We start from the raw sequence: 15,725 nt of genomic DNA, 5'->3' as shown, positions 1-15,725 counted from the left end.
ATGAGGTGGCTTTTTTCGCAGTACAAAATTCAAAATATATCGTACCATTTCAGTATGGGATATTGTTATACACATGGGAGTATATATAGTTCGTTGGGGGGGGGGGGGGTGTATCAACTTCTGGTATGATTAGGGTTGCTTTATTTCGTAAGTGAAAATGCAGGACACTGCTGTCCGCAAGCTTGTTGGGAAGCAGGGGGTGCTGGACCCGACAAAGTTGTGTGTATGTAGTCACGAAGTCACGCCAGGATTGATACTTTTCTGTTCATCTTGTGTCACTACGTTTTTAAATACCAATATCTTTAAGATGACTCGATGGGGATAAAATAACTGATTTGACAGTCTCAATGCAGTTTCTTAACGCAGAAATTCCGAAACTATCAGGAAATTGCAGACATTTGGTCTGCAGTCCCATCTGATGTGTGGAATTATGTAATTTCCTTCCGATCCGTATCCCGTCCTACGTTTCTAATTTAAGAGAATAAAATAAGTCCGAAGAAATTTTTATGAGCAAGCGGATAGAATAGGTAACTCTGGAAATTTTACTGAACCAAAAGGGGGGTGGATCCGTTGAACCCCCCCTTAAATACGCCCTTGGTTATACACATTATTACATAAACTAAGTATTAATATGTACTGTGCAACTGATGTAATCTTCTCAGTGTATTTTCTCTTAATTGCCCAAAAATATTTGATCATAACTTGCGCAACAGAAATGAAACACAAACTGTAATTGCTTTGTGAAAATGAAGTAAAATAGGCTTTATAAATAAAGTGAAGAATGTGAAAATTCTTATTTAGCACTACATAGGTTAAAGTAAATTTCGATAAATATAAGTTTAAAATATATATATATATATATTTGAAAGTTTGGTCAGCAAAAAATTTTACAAGCAAAATTTTTCGCATGAGCTGAGAACACGCACGCAGCAGAACCCTTTCATTTATCTTGCACGTGAGCAGCAGGGATATTTCATGGAAGAATGATCATTACAAAACATAGCTTTCCTTTCCACTATCGCTCCTTCTTCCATTATTTAAATCTGTACAGATTTGTAAAACTGCTGCACATGTTTGCTCACCGTGGGCTACCCGCAGTAAACTGGACGCTCGAAGCAGACGACAAACGAGTTCTCTCTGAGTAGTGACGTATTAACATGGCGGGGCGTGTTTTCAGCGCAACGCTAACCTCGCAACTTTGGAAGTCTCGTTTCTGCCTTAAACTGGACGCAGAGAAAGGCGAGAACTTGCAGGGCCATATTTCCAGGGTGTAGTTTTTATTGTTGTTAAAACATTGAGTGGAAATGACCATTATCCCCCCGATTTTAGGGGGAATGGCACTTTATGATCCCCAAATTCCTCAAGAAGTATATAAATCACACATAAAATATTATTGTTGTTCCTATTGACCCCCAATATTTACGTATATGAAGCCGGCACATTCTGATTATGACACACTCGAATGAGACACCCAACAAACGTTATGGTTAAGGAAGCCTTGTCATGGATGGAGGATCTTTTCATACCATGTATGGAAATAACACAAAGGTGTATTTGGTTGTTATTTGTTTTATCCTCTATGACTTTCTACTCCCCACCTCGGAAAACGTAAAACCATAAATAAGATATAAATTAACAGGTATTATTCATCAACATATTTTCTAACGATTGTCCTTGTCTTACTCAGTAAACTAATGCAGTGAAACTCCTTATAGTATATTTTGTGTGTCTTTCTAGTATCGACAATATTCATAATTAAAATGTACACGAAGTCAAGACTAGTGTTGCCCACGGGACGAGACGGGACAGGCTTTTAAAAATTCGAGACAAGACGAGATTGATCATGTGTCCCGAGACAAATGAATATTTTCGAGACGAGACAGCATTTCACAGCATTTCCACGCGACGAGACAGGCCAAAGTCTCGTCTCGTGGGCAACACTAGTCAAGACAAGAATTTACTGTTTTATTGAAGCATTCCTATTTTCCTGAACACTTATGACTTGAATTTGTTCAGGTGGGCAGAGGAATTTTTTGGGTGGGTACTTGCCCACCCTCGCCTACCCGTCGCGCCGTCCCTGGGTATTACAGAAGACAGTTAGATCCTCGTTGAACCTGTGAATGCGTATCCACGATGTTCTGTAGAATAAGAACGTACATGTATAGATTTTTCTTGTACACTTTTACATTAGGTTGATGTGCTAACAAAACATAATGTCTGACTTACGCATAGTTTGTAACGTTCATTCACCTGTGACAATTACGAGTATTTTCAGTATTAAAAATCTCAATCAAATTCTGTGTTTTTTTTTATATATAAAATACATCTTTGTTGTGATGTGGCAAAACTGCAGGTTCCATCATCATGTTCCGATTTATCGTACATTTCCCTTGCTTGACTACCTTCCTCTTAAAAGAGAGCAAAAATATTTAGTTTCTTCTTCGAAATATTTCCTGTAAAATTTCCTTGGGGTTTGCAATTTGGTTTCCTTAAGAACCGTCTTCTTCATTTTCATTCCAACATTCCTTGAAGCCTCCGTGCTGCACGTGTTCATTAGTGTTGTATTCCACCGCGATGTATCCAACGTAGATGGCCACGGAAGCAACAAACAGCATTGGAAACACCACTATTGACAGCCTGTCCTGAATGCCCCACCTTTCTTTATCGTAGCGGGTGAAACAGTTTCTGACTGATTTCTTCAATGACTTTATGATTGACGGCCTCTCGGGAACCTAGAATAACACAAAAATATTACGTTTAGTTTCTACTGAAACAAACATTTTTCGTAAGTATGTCCTTCGGACAGTTCTGCGTCCAATGTCTGCAAATTTGATTATGTGCCTCGCCAGGGCTTCAATATTTGATTTATCAGGTAACAAGAAACGGGACACTACAAGGCTATAAGCACAAACCTCATCTGCATAATATGTTTATATTATTTCTAATTTTTCCCCAAAATTTCATAACTTTTGTTGATGGATCTTGGGGAACTATTCTCTACCTCTTTACACTAATAACACTCCTGTTTAATTTGTGTTTTATTTCTATTTCATCACGTCATTATTCACCCTTTTCGTCATAATTAACCTAGAAACTCAGATATAGGAAATTGTCGCGAAATATCCAGAAGGTATACAATTGGAAACACCAATTCCCATCGAAAATTGCATCTTTACAATGTATGTAACTCTGCGGCTTTTGGCACTATTTGGGTTTCGTACCAATAAGAAGTAGTAGCCAAATAATTTCAATATGAAGTCATCGTACAGTCAAATAGCTTAATTTATTTGACTGTACAATTAAAATGCAGTCGAGAAGTTTACCTATTGAACACACATGAAAATTTGCACAGATAAGGAAACTTTCACAAAATAAATCCAATATACGCTCCTGCTTTGATTATGAAATGACATGTGGTAACGAAAAGTAATGTTATCCCTATCGTTTAAAGAAACGGCTCACCTTCGTTTGCACGCCGTTTCGAAGCAGAATGTTCTTTCGAACAATGAAGAGATGGTCACTGCATGCTGCAGGCAGGGTGGCCCTCCGCGCCAACACCAGAACGTATATGTACTCCACCATCGCCATGAACAAGAACATGACACACATGACAAGCCAGCTTTCTGCGCACGATATTCCCAGCGTAGGAGGGGAAGATGCCCTGGAATGCACAGAATGAAATTAACATTTGATTGCACATATCCAAAGAGGGGTTGCACTTACTTCCTCCTTGTGGCCTAGTGCTGCATTGGACCACTTTCGCTTGGTCAAAACTTCTAGTTCTAGTGCTACAGCACTTATAGTGGAATGATTGACAGCTTCCCGTATTTTAGAGCCTAATAAGATGCACTGTCAACCTAAAACTCATAAATGGAAGGAAACCACGGTATGCAATTACAATTCTAAATCGGAATACCGTACATTGTTATGTAAGACTCAAATACAAAATATGTGAAAGTATATATACAGATCGAAACGTAAAATGTATACATATGCTGATAGACCTGCGTAAGGAATTAAAAATATCGTCTCACAGTGCAACAAGTTCATGTCATCATTGTTCACTTACAGAAAATAATAATCATTTTCTGCGAAATAATAAGATGCAGTTAGAACATTCAATCGAATATCATTTCCTTAATCGTAGAAGCATAAAATGTCAGCCTAATTAGTTTCAGACGGTGATCATCTATTTCATTTTCACATGTTACTGTGTCCTGTAGGATATAGAAAATTACATATTAACATGGAGATGTTGAGTATGTTCACTTAATTTTCAATTTCATTTCGCCTTTTACTTCTTCATCCATATTTGAGGGCCAACTACCACAGACAAATGAGAGAAATACTTGTACTAAGAGGGTATTCCGCTCGTTCGAGCTTTTTTTGCTAAATCGGAAGACCTATCAATTATGCGTGCCATATAGCGTCGCTCATGTCAACTATCGAGAGCTCGAGTGAAATGCCCTCTTTGCAGTATCGTATCAATCCATAAGATTATATTTTATTTAAAGCCTCTCTGATGCTTCATGTTGACCAGGGCATTCACTTGTTTACTTTAGTTGTCTCAACTTCTGTGGTATGTAAATAATGCACAGTGTTGTGCTATGCAAACTTCCTGATGTATTCAGTATAGAGGAAGTTCCATCAGCCTATGGAGTCAGCTGTTTGCAATAGAGGCAGTAAAAATCACGATTCGGCATGGAGGAAGGTCTTCATGGCCTGGGTGATATAGAGGTGAGACAGACTGAGAAGGGACTGACTTTTGATTTGGATTGAGGAGAGAGAGGAGCTTGGAGAAAGGAGTTGAGGGAAAGTGAGACGAGGCGCTGGTCAACCTGCAACGAAGCCTACAGAGGACTTAGTTTATTTTATTATTCGAATTTATCATCACTCTTCAGATAGACAGGTAATTATCCTAACCCAGCCATGATTCAGGTTCAAAGCTCATAAAACCCAATGAGTGACCATTGTATTTTCTAGTTGTTAGTTCTACTTGCTAGGGGTTTAGTTTTAGTTTTGCCTTTCCAACTGCCAAGCGTTTGACTCGTCATGTTAATGACGAGAGCTCTCATCATTGAGAATGAAGGATGAATAAGTTACATCACCCATTAATTAATTGTGGGAGTGACTGGTTTTGATCCCCATCATTCTGTAGAATGATACGGTATTATAACATGAAACAACCAATAAAATTTGTCCAATATCAAAATAAAATAATTTATAACCAAGAACCTTCAATTACACTTATCCACACCGTGAGCCGAAAGTCAAAATCGGATGATGTAAGAGTGGAAGAGAAATTGACGTAAAAGTTGTCATAGGTCAAGAGGAATGTTTATTCTCTCATACGTTGTGGAGGTATCAATTCGTTTGATATCCAATGGAGTTCAGCCAATCCCAATACTGCGGTTAGAAGTCACGTTTTCCGATAGAGGTGAGAAAGCTGTAGTAAAAATCCACATGGTCCTTTGTATAGAAGATTAGCGAAATTCGAATGAACTTCGTTAAAAATTTGAAACTAGAAATTATTCGTGTCTTAAGAATGATCACTCCAAAAATGCTCAAGTGGGCAATCCGACGCACGTGGCGGCGAATTCAGCTTATTACGAAGAAGGACGGTGAATATACCGATAAGTGTGACCATTACGAACTTCAGTGGTATTAATCTTACAGATATTCTTAACTTATTCCACTCCTTGTTATTGTTGCTGCTTTTGTTCACTTCATCAGAGTGTATGATTTACACATCTTCTTGAACAACAATAATATTATACCAATACTTGATTGTCACTTTTGACTCACCATATATATAGTTTTACTTCTTTAATCACAGTGACTGCAAGGGGTGTGTTCCGAAAGCCATAACGAAACGCACGAATTGAACGAAAGTAACTGGCATCTTGAACCTGGTGAAAGTAATTATTATTAAGACTTTAGGAACGACATCGATAGTGTTTTGTTTAGAATATTTATGAATAGCGGATAATGGAAGGGCTGCTATATTAGCGGATATGAAACGTGCAGCGGACTGCTATATTAGCGGCAATGGAATGTGCAGCAGATGTCAGTGTTAACAACAATGAACTACCAAAGGAAAAAAATTCCGCATCTGCATTGAAGTTTGCTTTTAAAATAACACATTCAAATCTACACCATGACGTATACCTCTACCACTACCACAAATATTACATGAGCTGTTCATCTCTTGATGAAAAGATGGAAAATGGATGAATGATGGAAAAGAGTATATAGAACTTGCTCAAGATAGGGAAAGATGGAAGGCCTGTGTTGCTACAGCCATGAACCTTCGGGTTTAAGAAGGCTAGGGAGGAGCTGTTCATCTCTACACACAGATTTCGGCCATTGAGTAGTCATTTTACTAAATAGCAATTTGCATCATTAACTTGAATACTTGTGCGAATTTCAAATAAAGGGGTAACTCTCTCTCTATGCATGTGACGATATGTTTCATATGCTTTGACCTGAACCAACACCTGCTCGCATTTTCACATTATTACCTACATAAATCATCGAAAATTGTTTATTGCACAAGATATTTGAAAAATAAACTGCTTTCACCAAGATTGTATGCTATGCCACTAAATGACTTGCTTTGGTATACAATCTACAATCTGCTTGTACCAAAAAAACCTGCAAACATGCTGCATAATTTCCTTTTTCTTTTCAATTACATTGCAATTTCCACACTTATAGTACATCACACACGTTTCACTCGTACGCTTCATACTCTGTACTGTTAGTCCAGTGCTTGATGTTTTCCCGCGTTTCTACACCTAGCATACAATTTTAACGCAACTAACTTGACTCAGAACCCGTGCGTTTGCTGAATCTCGTACTTGCACGAAAAGTGACTTTTGGGACAGCATAACGAACTTCACGAATCACATGAAAGCACTTTTCTGACGGCAAGTTCACATAACTCGTTTAGCGCATTAAACTCGTGCGACTTTCAGAACGGGCCCATGGATTGGATTGGATTGATTTGTTGTTTTAAGACCACTTTATGCACAGTAAGGTGCTAATCGGGACTGGACCTACAGTTTAAAGTGGGATCCGAACCACTATGTGCCTCCACCGGGAATCGAACCCGGGACCCCTTGATTACAAGGCGACGACGCTACCACTGCGCCATCGGGGAGGCCTACGGGCCCATTGAGTATCAATCATTTGGATTCTGGGTAAGATTCCAAAATTTCAACGCATGACGTCATTTTCATATTCATAGTTTGAAGACGAGACTCGACTGAGCTCTGGAACTCATCTCGTGTAAATTCTGAGAGAAGCTCATCACTCATTCCATTCGTACTTCTATTGGTACATTGTGAAATGCTAACGTACAGATGAGAAGCGAACAAAAATACGTTTAACGTCACGCGACCTACCTGTTGCCCACGAGCATGGTGATCAGAGACAAGAGGTTCGTGACGAGGAGAGACATCCTCCCTGGAACCGCTTCCGGGGGCACCACGAAGCTTCCCCACGAGAGCACCACGAATATGGTGCTGGGAAGGTACAGCTGGATGACGTGGCTTCTGATCTGTCGCTCAAGCGTCACGAAGATCCTCAGCACCGGCAGAATCAACCCTGGAAGGAAGAATTACTATATAGAAGCGCTCGGAATCTCTGCCCCTACTCTTTTCTATGAACAAAATGGTTAACGTACAGTTGTGCATGTCGAAAAACAGGAAGAGGTCACGGAGGGACGAGAGGAAGAAAAAGACACGAAGAAGGAACCTCAGATAGATAGGTACAAATGGAGATAAAGAAAAGAAAATAGAGAAATATAAGTTAAACACAGACAAAAAGCAATTGTAAAATCAGATAGTGTAGAGAAAGGGTGCCGGAAATGAATGAAATGTATGTGTGTGTGTGCGTGTAGAAGAGAGAGAGTAAGGGAAACGTTCATAAAGGGCCGAGATACAGATAATGAAAGGGAGAGAGAGTTGTGAGAACATTCACACATATATGTTCAAACTGAGAGAGAGAGAGAAAGATGAATTGAGCGAAGAAAAGACAAACAGACAGACATTATTGAACAGAGGAAAATTATATGCAGACGAGAGCAAGCTGGAGATAGATACAATTGTATACCAGGAAGTGGAAATTGCAGAAAAAAATAAAATTGAGAGAAGGATGTGTATGTGTGTGTTCATATCAGATATATATATATGTGTGTGGGGGGACAAAGACGTATTTAGGGAGGTCCCTCCCCCCGACCAAAGACTTACTAAGCACTAAAATTAAATGATAAAAAATATATTTGTTTCATTCCGCCTAAGTTATTGGAAGGCAAGGATAATATTGGGCACATACGACTTTGCATAACAGTAGCAAAGAAGATTTATGAGAGATTTATTACTACTTATAATAATATGCATAAAATATTACCAGGATCTTTACTTTTCGTCAACTGAATCTAACATCCTTTTTTGATATTCAATACATTCTTTATCTATTTGACATTAATTTCCTTGACAGGGTAGTTGAGTTTTCTTAAAAATTTTGCCGAACTTAACTATACGCAAGCTAGATAATGAATACATGCTGTTATATCACTATCCTTAGAACGTCTTGTTTATGCCTATTCATGTACAGAGGCTGTTCAGTGTATATTTGACCAAACGCGATTCCTCCCCACTGCAGTCAGAATGAACTCACCCAACCTTGGTTGGGCATGTTTGTCAGTGTAGTGTGTGAGCTGTAAAAGAGTGGTTGTGTTTTCTCATTGGGCCAAACATCCCACCCAAGCTGAGCCGCTTTTGGGAGGAGTGCGTTGTATAACTTTCCAAGTGTTTGCGTTTTTTCGCTTGGCAGAAAATGCTGCCAAAACTGAGTCGCTTTTAGGAAGGTTATGTTGTAGCCCTTTATGATGCAAAGTTCAGTGTGTCAATGATCAGGAAGTAGTGTAAGAGCAAGAATTGTGATGTTAGTTTGACTTTATTCAAGAATGTGATTGGCAAGTATAAGGATTGCACGGCCCCAGCGTTCGGTTCTCCAACAAAGGGGACGAGGGTGCAAGGTGCAGCTAACAGTTCCAAAGACATATTTAGATGATTTTCCATCTGTCTTTGGGTCGGTGGATTCTCTTGTATGGCCATTCTGTGAAGTTTCGCCTGCATACTGGCGGTGGCTTGTGTGCACGGCCGTGTTCTCGTCCCCTTTGTTGGAGAACCGAACGCTGGGGCCGTGCAATCCTTATACTACTTGCCGATCACATTCTTGAATAAAGTCAAACTAACATCACAATTCTTGCTCTTACACTACTTCCTGATCATTGACACAGTGAACTTTGCGTCATAAAGGGCTACAACATAACCTTCCCAAAAGCGACTGTTTTGGCAGCATTTTCTGCCAAGCGAGAAAACGCAAACACTTGGAAAGTTATACAACGCACTCCTCCAAAAGGTGGCTCAGTTTGGGCAGGATTTTTGGCCTAGTGAGAAAACACAACCACTCTTTTACAGCTCACACACTACACTGACAAACATGCCCAACCAAGGTTGGGTGAGTTCATTCTGAGTGTAGGGGGGAGGAATCGCGTTTGGTCAAATATACACTGAACAGCCTCTGTAATCAAAATATAATATTAATTAATGTGTAACATTGTTATTAATTATACTTATTTTAAATTACTTTAATATAATTAGAGTTATTTTAGTTTCATTCTTCTTCTTAGAATTATTATTATTATTATTAATATTAATATTATTGATACGTTGCCGGCCATATCCGGAAACCTATCCCAGCTATTACCCAACTCCGGAGAGCACTATAAAAGGGATTATGAACTTGCCTCAGAAGGGGGATTCGGGGATTCCCAGCCTCGGACCGGTGGAGACAGGATGTCTCACTCGTCGCACTCTTCGACGCCCGAGCCAAGGATGAAACGCCGCAGGGAATCGCAGTCCAGGGGTGAAGCCCCGAAAGTACGAAGTTCGTCAACCCCATATGGTTACCAGCGAAATAAGAAAGTTCCGTTTTGCACCGAAAAATATATTCGGCAAATTTTTGTCAATACTTCTCAACACTCTGCTATTGGAGAGATGTTGAAAAAGGAGATAACTATACCGCCCAAGTTCGTCTGTTCTAGGAATCAACTAAAGATACACTGCCAGTCAGTCTCCGACTTCAACACGGTTTGGCATCGTCTGCAATCCTGGACGGAAGGTCGCCCTGCCGCCATGGCTGTAGGATCAGCAGCAAAGTGCTACCGCAAGGTAGTCATTCGTCACGTTCTGCTGGATCTCACCGAACGTGAAATTTACCACGCTTTACAGGCTATTGGTTTTGCCATCAACACAGTTCGACGTCTCCCTGAGAAAGACTCCACTCCAAATTCGTCCTCCCCGACTGATCGGGGTCTCAAGAAGGGTCCACTACCATTGGTCGTTGTTACTTTACAACGTGCAGAATTATCGTACGAGGTGGTTCGACCCTCCTCGGACATTTATAATCTCGCCACCATCTCTGGATTCAAAATCCAGGTGGAAAAATTACGGCCACACCAACTTCTACAATGCCATCGTTGTCAGAACTTTGGCCACGGACAGAGATTTTGTTATTTGTCACCTAGATGTGTCAAATGTGCAAGGGGGCACACCATTGCAGATTGCCCAACAAAATCAACGGACTTCCCAGGTAAGTGTATTAACTGTGCTGGGTCACATACAGCAAATTACAAGGGTTGTCCCGTGTATTTGCGTTTATTACAGGCTTCCCGTGCTTCCGGCTCCAAACAGAACACCATGGCCCCCACCATCAAGGAGAAGAAGAAACTGCCCATTCCATCGACTCCAACTGCTCCAATTCAACCACTATCGATGTCGCCGTCAAACTCCATTCAACTACCTCCGATTCCAGAGCCGAGGAGCATTCAACAACATCAGAAGCCAGATACCATTCCCACGTTGGCCGCATCTTCTCCCAGCCAATCACAAGTCTCCACTCCAAGACCGTGAAGGCAGAGAGCAGACAACCTAGAAGTCCTACGACTGTTGCTACATACACTGCTGGATCCTGTTTTTCTCCAGCCACTACGGAATTGGTCGAGGGACTTCAAGCTCTTCACCGTACTACGGATCCAGATGCCAGGCTACAACTCCTGCGGGAGCTACTGACTGCCATCTGATCTGCTTTACGTTTTGTGTTTGTGAATGTTTTTGTAATTGTAGTAGCGAGTAGAAATTATGTTTTTTGGGGGGGGAACACCGTCTATTTTACTGGCGCGACAGTTGCGTCAGTTCTTATATACCCCTGATGTTTAAAGTAATCATTGTAACTGTATTGTTATCCATTACCGACTCCAGTTAATGTTAATAAAGACAATATGCTGGGATAGGAAAATCCTCATTCTAAAACAAAAAAAAGCCTCAGAAGGAGAAGCCAACGAGAACACCAAGAAGCCGCCAAGGGATCGACATCGGGTCACAAGAGTGAAAATTTTTTTCTTGGATTTCGAAATGCCTGTAGTCAGAAAAGTTGCATTTTGGTATCAGATAGTCAAATAAAAAAAATCAGCTCTCTAGGTCAATTTCTTCTGGTGCCCCAAGGCCTCCGAAGTTTTCATATTTCCACTTATTTTAGCGTATTGAAAGATACATGAAGAATTCTGAATGTGATGAAATTATATCTTCATATCCACCTTTAAAAGCAAAATGAGAAAAACTCAGGAACCTCATGTTTCAGAAATTAGTGAAAGTGTTTCTCACCAAGTGGTAGGAATTTTGATGAAAGCTTCATTGCCATCAGTGTCATATCAGCAAGTCGTTGCAATCTCTTAAATCCTTTTAAGCGTGGACAAAATGAAGAAAACTAGAAGAAAAAGTTGCATTGTATTGCTCACATGCTAACTCTACATTATTTGATATATCGTGTTGCAAGTGTAAAGACTTTTCAACCTGTGTTTGTTCTAGAGAGAAGAAAAGTACCTATTCAAGAAAGAGAATCCTTTTGGATCAAAGAACAACGAGAAAAATGTTCATTGGAAAAACTGATTTAAAAAAATCCAAAGAATTGCAGAAAAGCAAGCAAGAAAAGCTATGGAAGAAGCAAGACTTCAGAAACATTTGTCAAGCTGTAGTGTCAATGCTGCTACTAGTAGTCCTCAATCAAGTCCATCAAGTGAACTGGAGGAAGAAGGTTGAGATACTGACAGCGACACGAGTAAAGTACTTAAAACCAAATCGGAAATGCCCTCCACTTCAGCGAATTCCTCATTAACCTCAAACTAAACTCAAATGCAGTTACCTCTTAAGAATTTTACTAGAGAATGTGACAGACATCGCATATCTGACAGAAGTGCAGCTAAAATTGCTAGTGCAGTTCTTCAAGATGTAGGTGTTATTAGTGATGTAGATGTTTCTAAAGTGATAGATGGGAGCAAGATTAGAAGGGAAAGATGTAAAGTCAGGAAAACAGCTGCTGATAGTTTGGATACTCTGACTGGATTGTATTTTGATGGCAGGAAGGACCAGAGAAGAATTAATGAGAAGAGAGGAGTGAAGAATTATGGTCGCGTCGTAACAGAAGAGCATGTGACTTTAGTCCAGGAGCCAAATTCCAAGTATATAGGACACGTCACTGTATCACTATAAAAAATGAGGTCTTGAGCTTCTGTGCTAGGAAGGAAATAAGTATGGACGATCTTTTAGCAGTTGGATGTGATGGTACAAATGTGAATACAGGAAACAAAGGAGGAGTTATTGTTTTACTCAAAAAAGAACTTGGTAGAACCCTCCAGTGGCTTATTTGTTTGCTGCATATAAATGAACTCCCACTGCGCCATCCCTTTCAGAAAATTAATGGATTCACAACTGGGGTCCAAAAGATTTTTCTGGGGAAATAGGAAAAGCTCTACAAACTTGCGAAAAACAACCTCTTGTGCAATTCGATCCAATAAATGTTCCTTCTTCTTGTCAGCTTGTTGGGAATGTTGACTTTGAAGACTTAAGTACTGATCAGAGGTATATCTATAATTGGTGTATTAGTGTAACAAATGGACACTGCAGTGATGAATTAGCGAATCGCAATCCAGGCCCATTAAACCATTGTAGGTGGCTAACAACCGGTGCAAGACTGCTAAGGTTGTATGTATCGACTGATAAACCCTCAAATAATTTGACAACTCTTGTGACCTTTGTTGTGATGGTATATACTCCAGTGCAAAGAGATGAATTTATCTTTTCAACTATCAAGTCAAGAGCATTGATGAAAACATTTCACACTAAGAAAGAATATAAGTTGTAAAAGTAATTAGTATTACGATATTGGGCTATATGTAAATGTAAAAGTTTAACATTGTTACATATTTTGGGTACTAATGGGTACTTGGGTAGTTTATTTTATGTATTTCGGTAGCACAACTTTATGGTTGTATTCAAATATATATTTTTTGCACTTGTTTACTTAGGAAACAGGGTATTCTGTGTTTCAGTTCCGGAAAATAAATAAAAAGTTATAATTTTCGGTGAGAAAATGCTGATTTTCAATATGAAATCTTCAGTGACCCTGGGGCACCACTAAAAATTAATTCTTTTTTCTTAAATATTTAGGGTTAATTAACTGTATAATAACACAGCTTTTCCCACTACATGCATCTTCATTTTTGAAAAAAAAAATTGCCCTATATTTTCACTTCACCTTACTACAGGGTCGCCAGAAGTTGTGGAGCCCAAGTCTGGGCCTATCGAAAGGCGAGGACAACTCAGACCAGCGCCCAGCCGACCGTTTTCATCGTCCAGGTGATCTCCTGCCCCTTTGTGGAGCTAATCCTTTCGTCCCTAATTTCTCCCTTTTATCATACTATTGGAGTGCTATAGCTTACTAAATAAACTCAGTCAATTAGCTATTCAATTTATGTTACGTTAATTATGTACATGCTCTACTTCTGACTCGTCGCCCGTTGGTCAACGGGTCCTACCCTCAAATACAGAGGGGGAAATCGCGCCCTCAATTGTGTCTCCAGGGACCAACCCTGGGACAGAACCTTAGCTTTCTTGACCCGCACCCGCCCGAAATATATTTCCAGACACATGCCTGGTATGTTGTGAATGTATACTGTATTTATATAAAAGCACGCACGCACATAAACACACTTAGCTATATATTTGTATATGTGTTTTGTATGAATGTGTCTATCTATCTATATGTAACGCCAGTGACGTGCGGTGACGTCGACACTTGGGGTAGCAATGAGTGGCGTGCTCAACGGGTCACAACCCCCCCATCCCCACCCCTTTTAGGGCCCAGTATTCCTAAAAGAAGAACGTCAAAGACAGGAAAAATTGCAAAGTTAGGGATGACTACAAAAAATTGTACACACAACTTCCACCCACTTTCGAAAATCAAAAACGATTTGATTTGACTACTGAGCCAGAGATGCCGGATTCGAATCTCGGCTTCATCAATTTTATCGTATCGTCTTCGCGCTGAAAACGAAGTAAAACAAACCAAATGAAACAATCAATCAATGAATGACTTGATTTGATTTCATTTTTTGACACATTTGGTTAATCGCAAACATGATACGACAAAATTAATGAAGAGACAAACACAAAGAACACCCACGTCCAGGTAAGGGTTCGAACCCGGAACTCCTGGTGTCGTAGAGCGCTGTGGTAACCACTCCCCGACGGTTGGTTGATTTGATGTTTTAAGTCCACTTTATACACAGAAAGGCTTATCGGGACTAGACTTATAGTGTAATGTTTGAACCGAACCACTATATGCCTCCATCGGGTAAAGATCCGGGACCACTTGCACTCCCCCACGGAGGTCGGCCGACAACAAGCATGTGAGGAAGGTGCTAACCATTCGGATACGTGGGTATCGGTAAAGCAAACTGCATTTTTCCTGAGTAGTAATTTTCAAATGAATTTTTGAAATACCATATTTATATATGATTAACGTTTTTTCAAAAATTTTGCATTGCTTGATTTCTCTAATTTCCCCATCTCAAGATATCGTTACTGAAGGATCCGGGTTCGAACCTGGCCTTTGCATGAGTGTATATTTGCAACCACTCCTCACCCGTTTAATTTAAATCAACGTTCATCGTCATTGCAGAAATTAGGTAAAGCGATGCGATGGAAAAGAGAAGAAAATACAAATAATATCCTTCCAGTGCATCTGCGGGGCACTGTGAAATCAAGAGCCTAGAATTCTCTGTTTATGATTGTCCCTCACGAATTCCATAAGCTCTTAGCTACTTATTGCGATTAAATCTATACAGCTAGAAAAAGAGATGGGGAAAAACAGGTAACAAAATACACCTTTAAACACACCTTTTTCTACTTTCTTCAATGATATTCATTAGGCTTTTTGAGTTCTGGGATACATTTTTCATTTCTAATTTTTTCATTATTCACTGCAGATAGTACGACACATAGGAACAAGAATGCACGCTCGTCACGAATTCTGGCCTGAATTGTTCTTTGTGAGGTCCTTCATCAGTTTCATCATATCGTCACTCATCCTCTTTTCGCGATAACTAAATGTTACAGAAGAGCGAAGAAAAATAAACCAAACCAACAAGATGAATTAGAAAGCGCGTTCTCTTGGAACCATTGGAACGGGGGCGAGGGGCCAGAGAGGTAGAGGCAGAAATCTTTCCTTTCCCTTCGGAAACTCGATTCTACCTGGAACTGTGAGGCGAAGGAAGAGCGAGCTAGGCCAGCTTTGCCCACTAAACGCACCGAGGGACG

At 40.0% G+C, this 15,725-nt stretch overlaps 1 protein-coding gene across 1 annotated transcript; it reads right to left on the bottom strand.

The window, feature by feature from the left end:
* Window positions 1–2,398: 2,398 nt before the first annotated feature.
* Window positions 2,399–7,450, bottom strand: LOC145991374 (uncharacterized). The gene is made up of 3 exons (XM_083127367.1): window positions 7,407–7,450; window positions 3,463–3,661; window positions 2,399–2,732 (listed from the first exon to the last, which is right to left on the bottom strand). Exons 1-3 carry the CDS (start codon window positions 7,421–7,423, stop codon window positions 2,490–2,492), a joined length of 459 nt encoding a protein of 152 aa, XP_082983493.1. The 5' UTR covers window positions 7,424–7,450; the 3' UTR covers window positions 2,399–2,489.
* Window positions 7,451–15,725: the final 8,275 nt, after the last annotated feature.

This window comes from Lepisma saccharinum, chromosome 8, assembly GCF_977018435.1.
Source record: "Lepisma saccharinum chromosome 8, izLepSacc3.1, whole genome shotgun sequence".
In the NCBI taxonomy this organism is placed as follows: Eukaryota; Metazoa; Arthropoda; class Insecta; order Zygentoma; family Lepismatidae; genus Lepisma; species Lepisma saccharinum.
The sequence above is the reverse complement of the archived record's forward strand: the minus strand, read 5'-3'. Positions and strand labels throughout refer to the sequence as shown.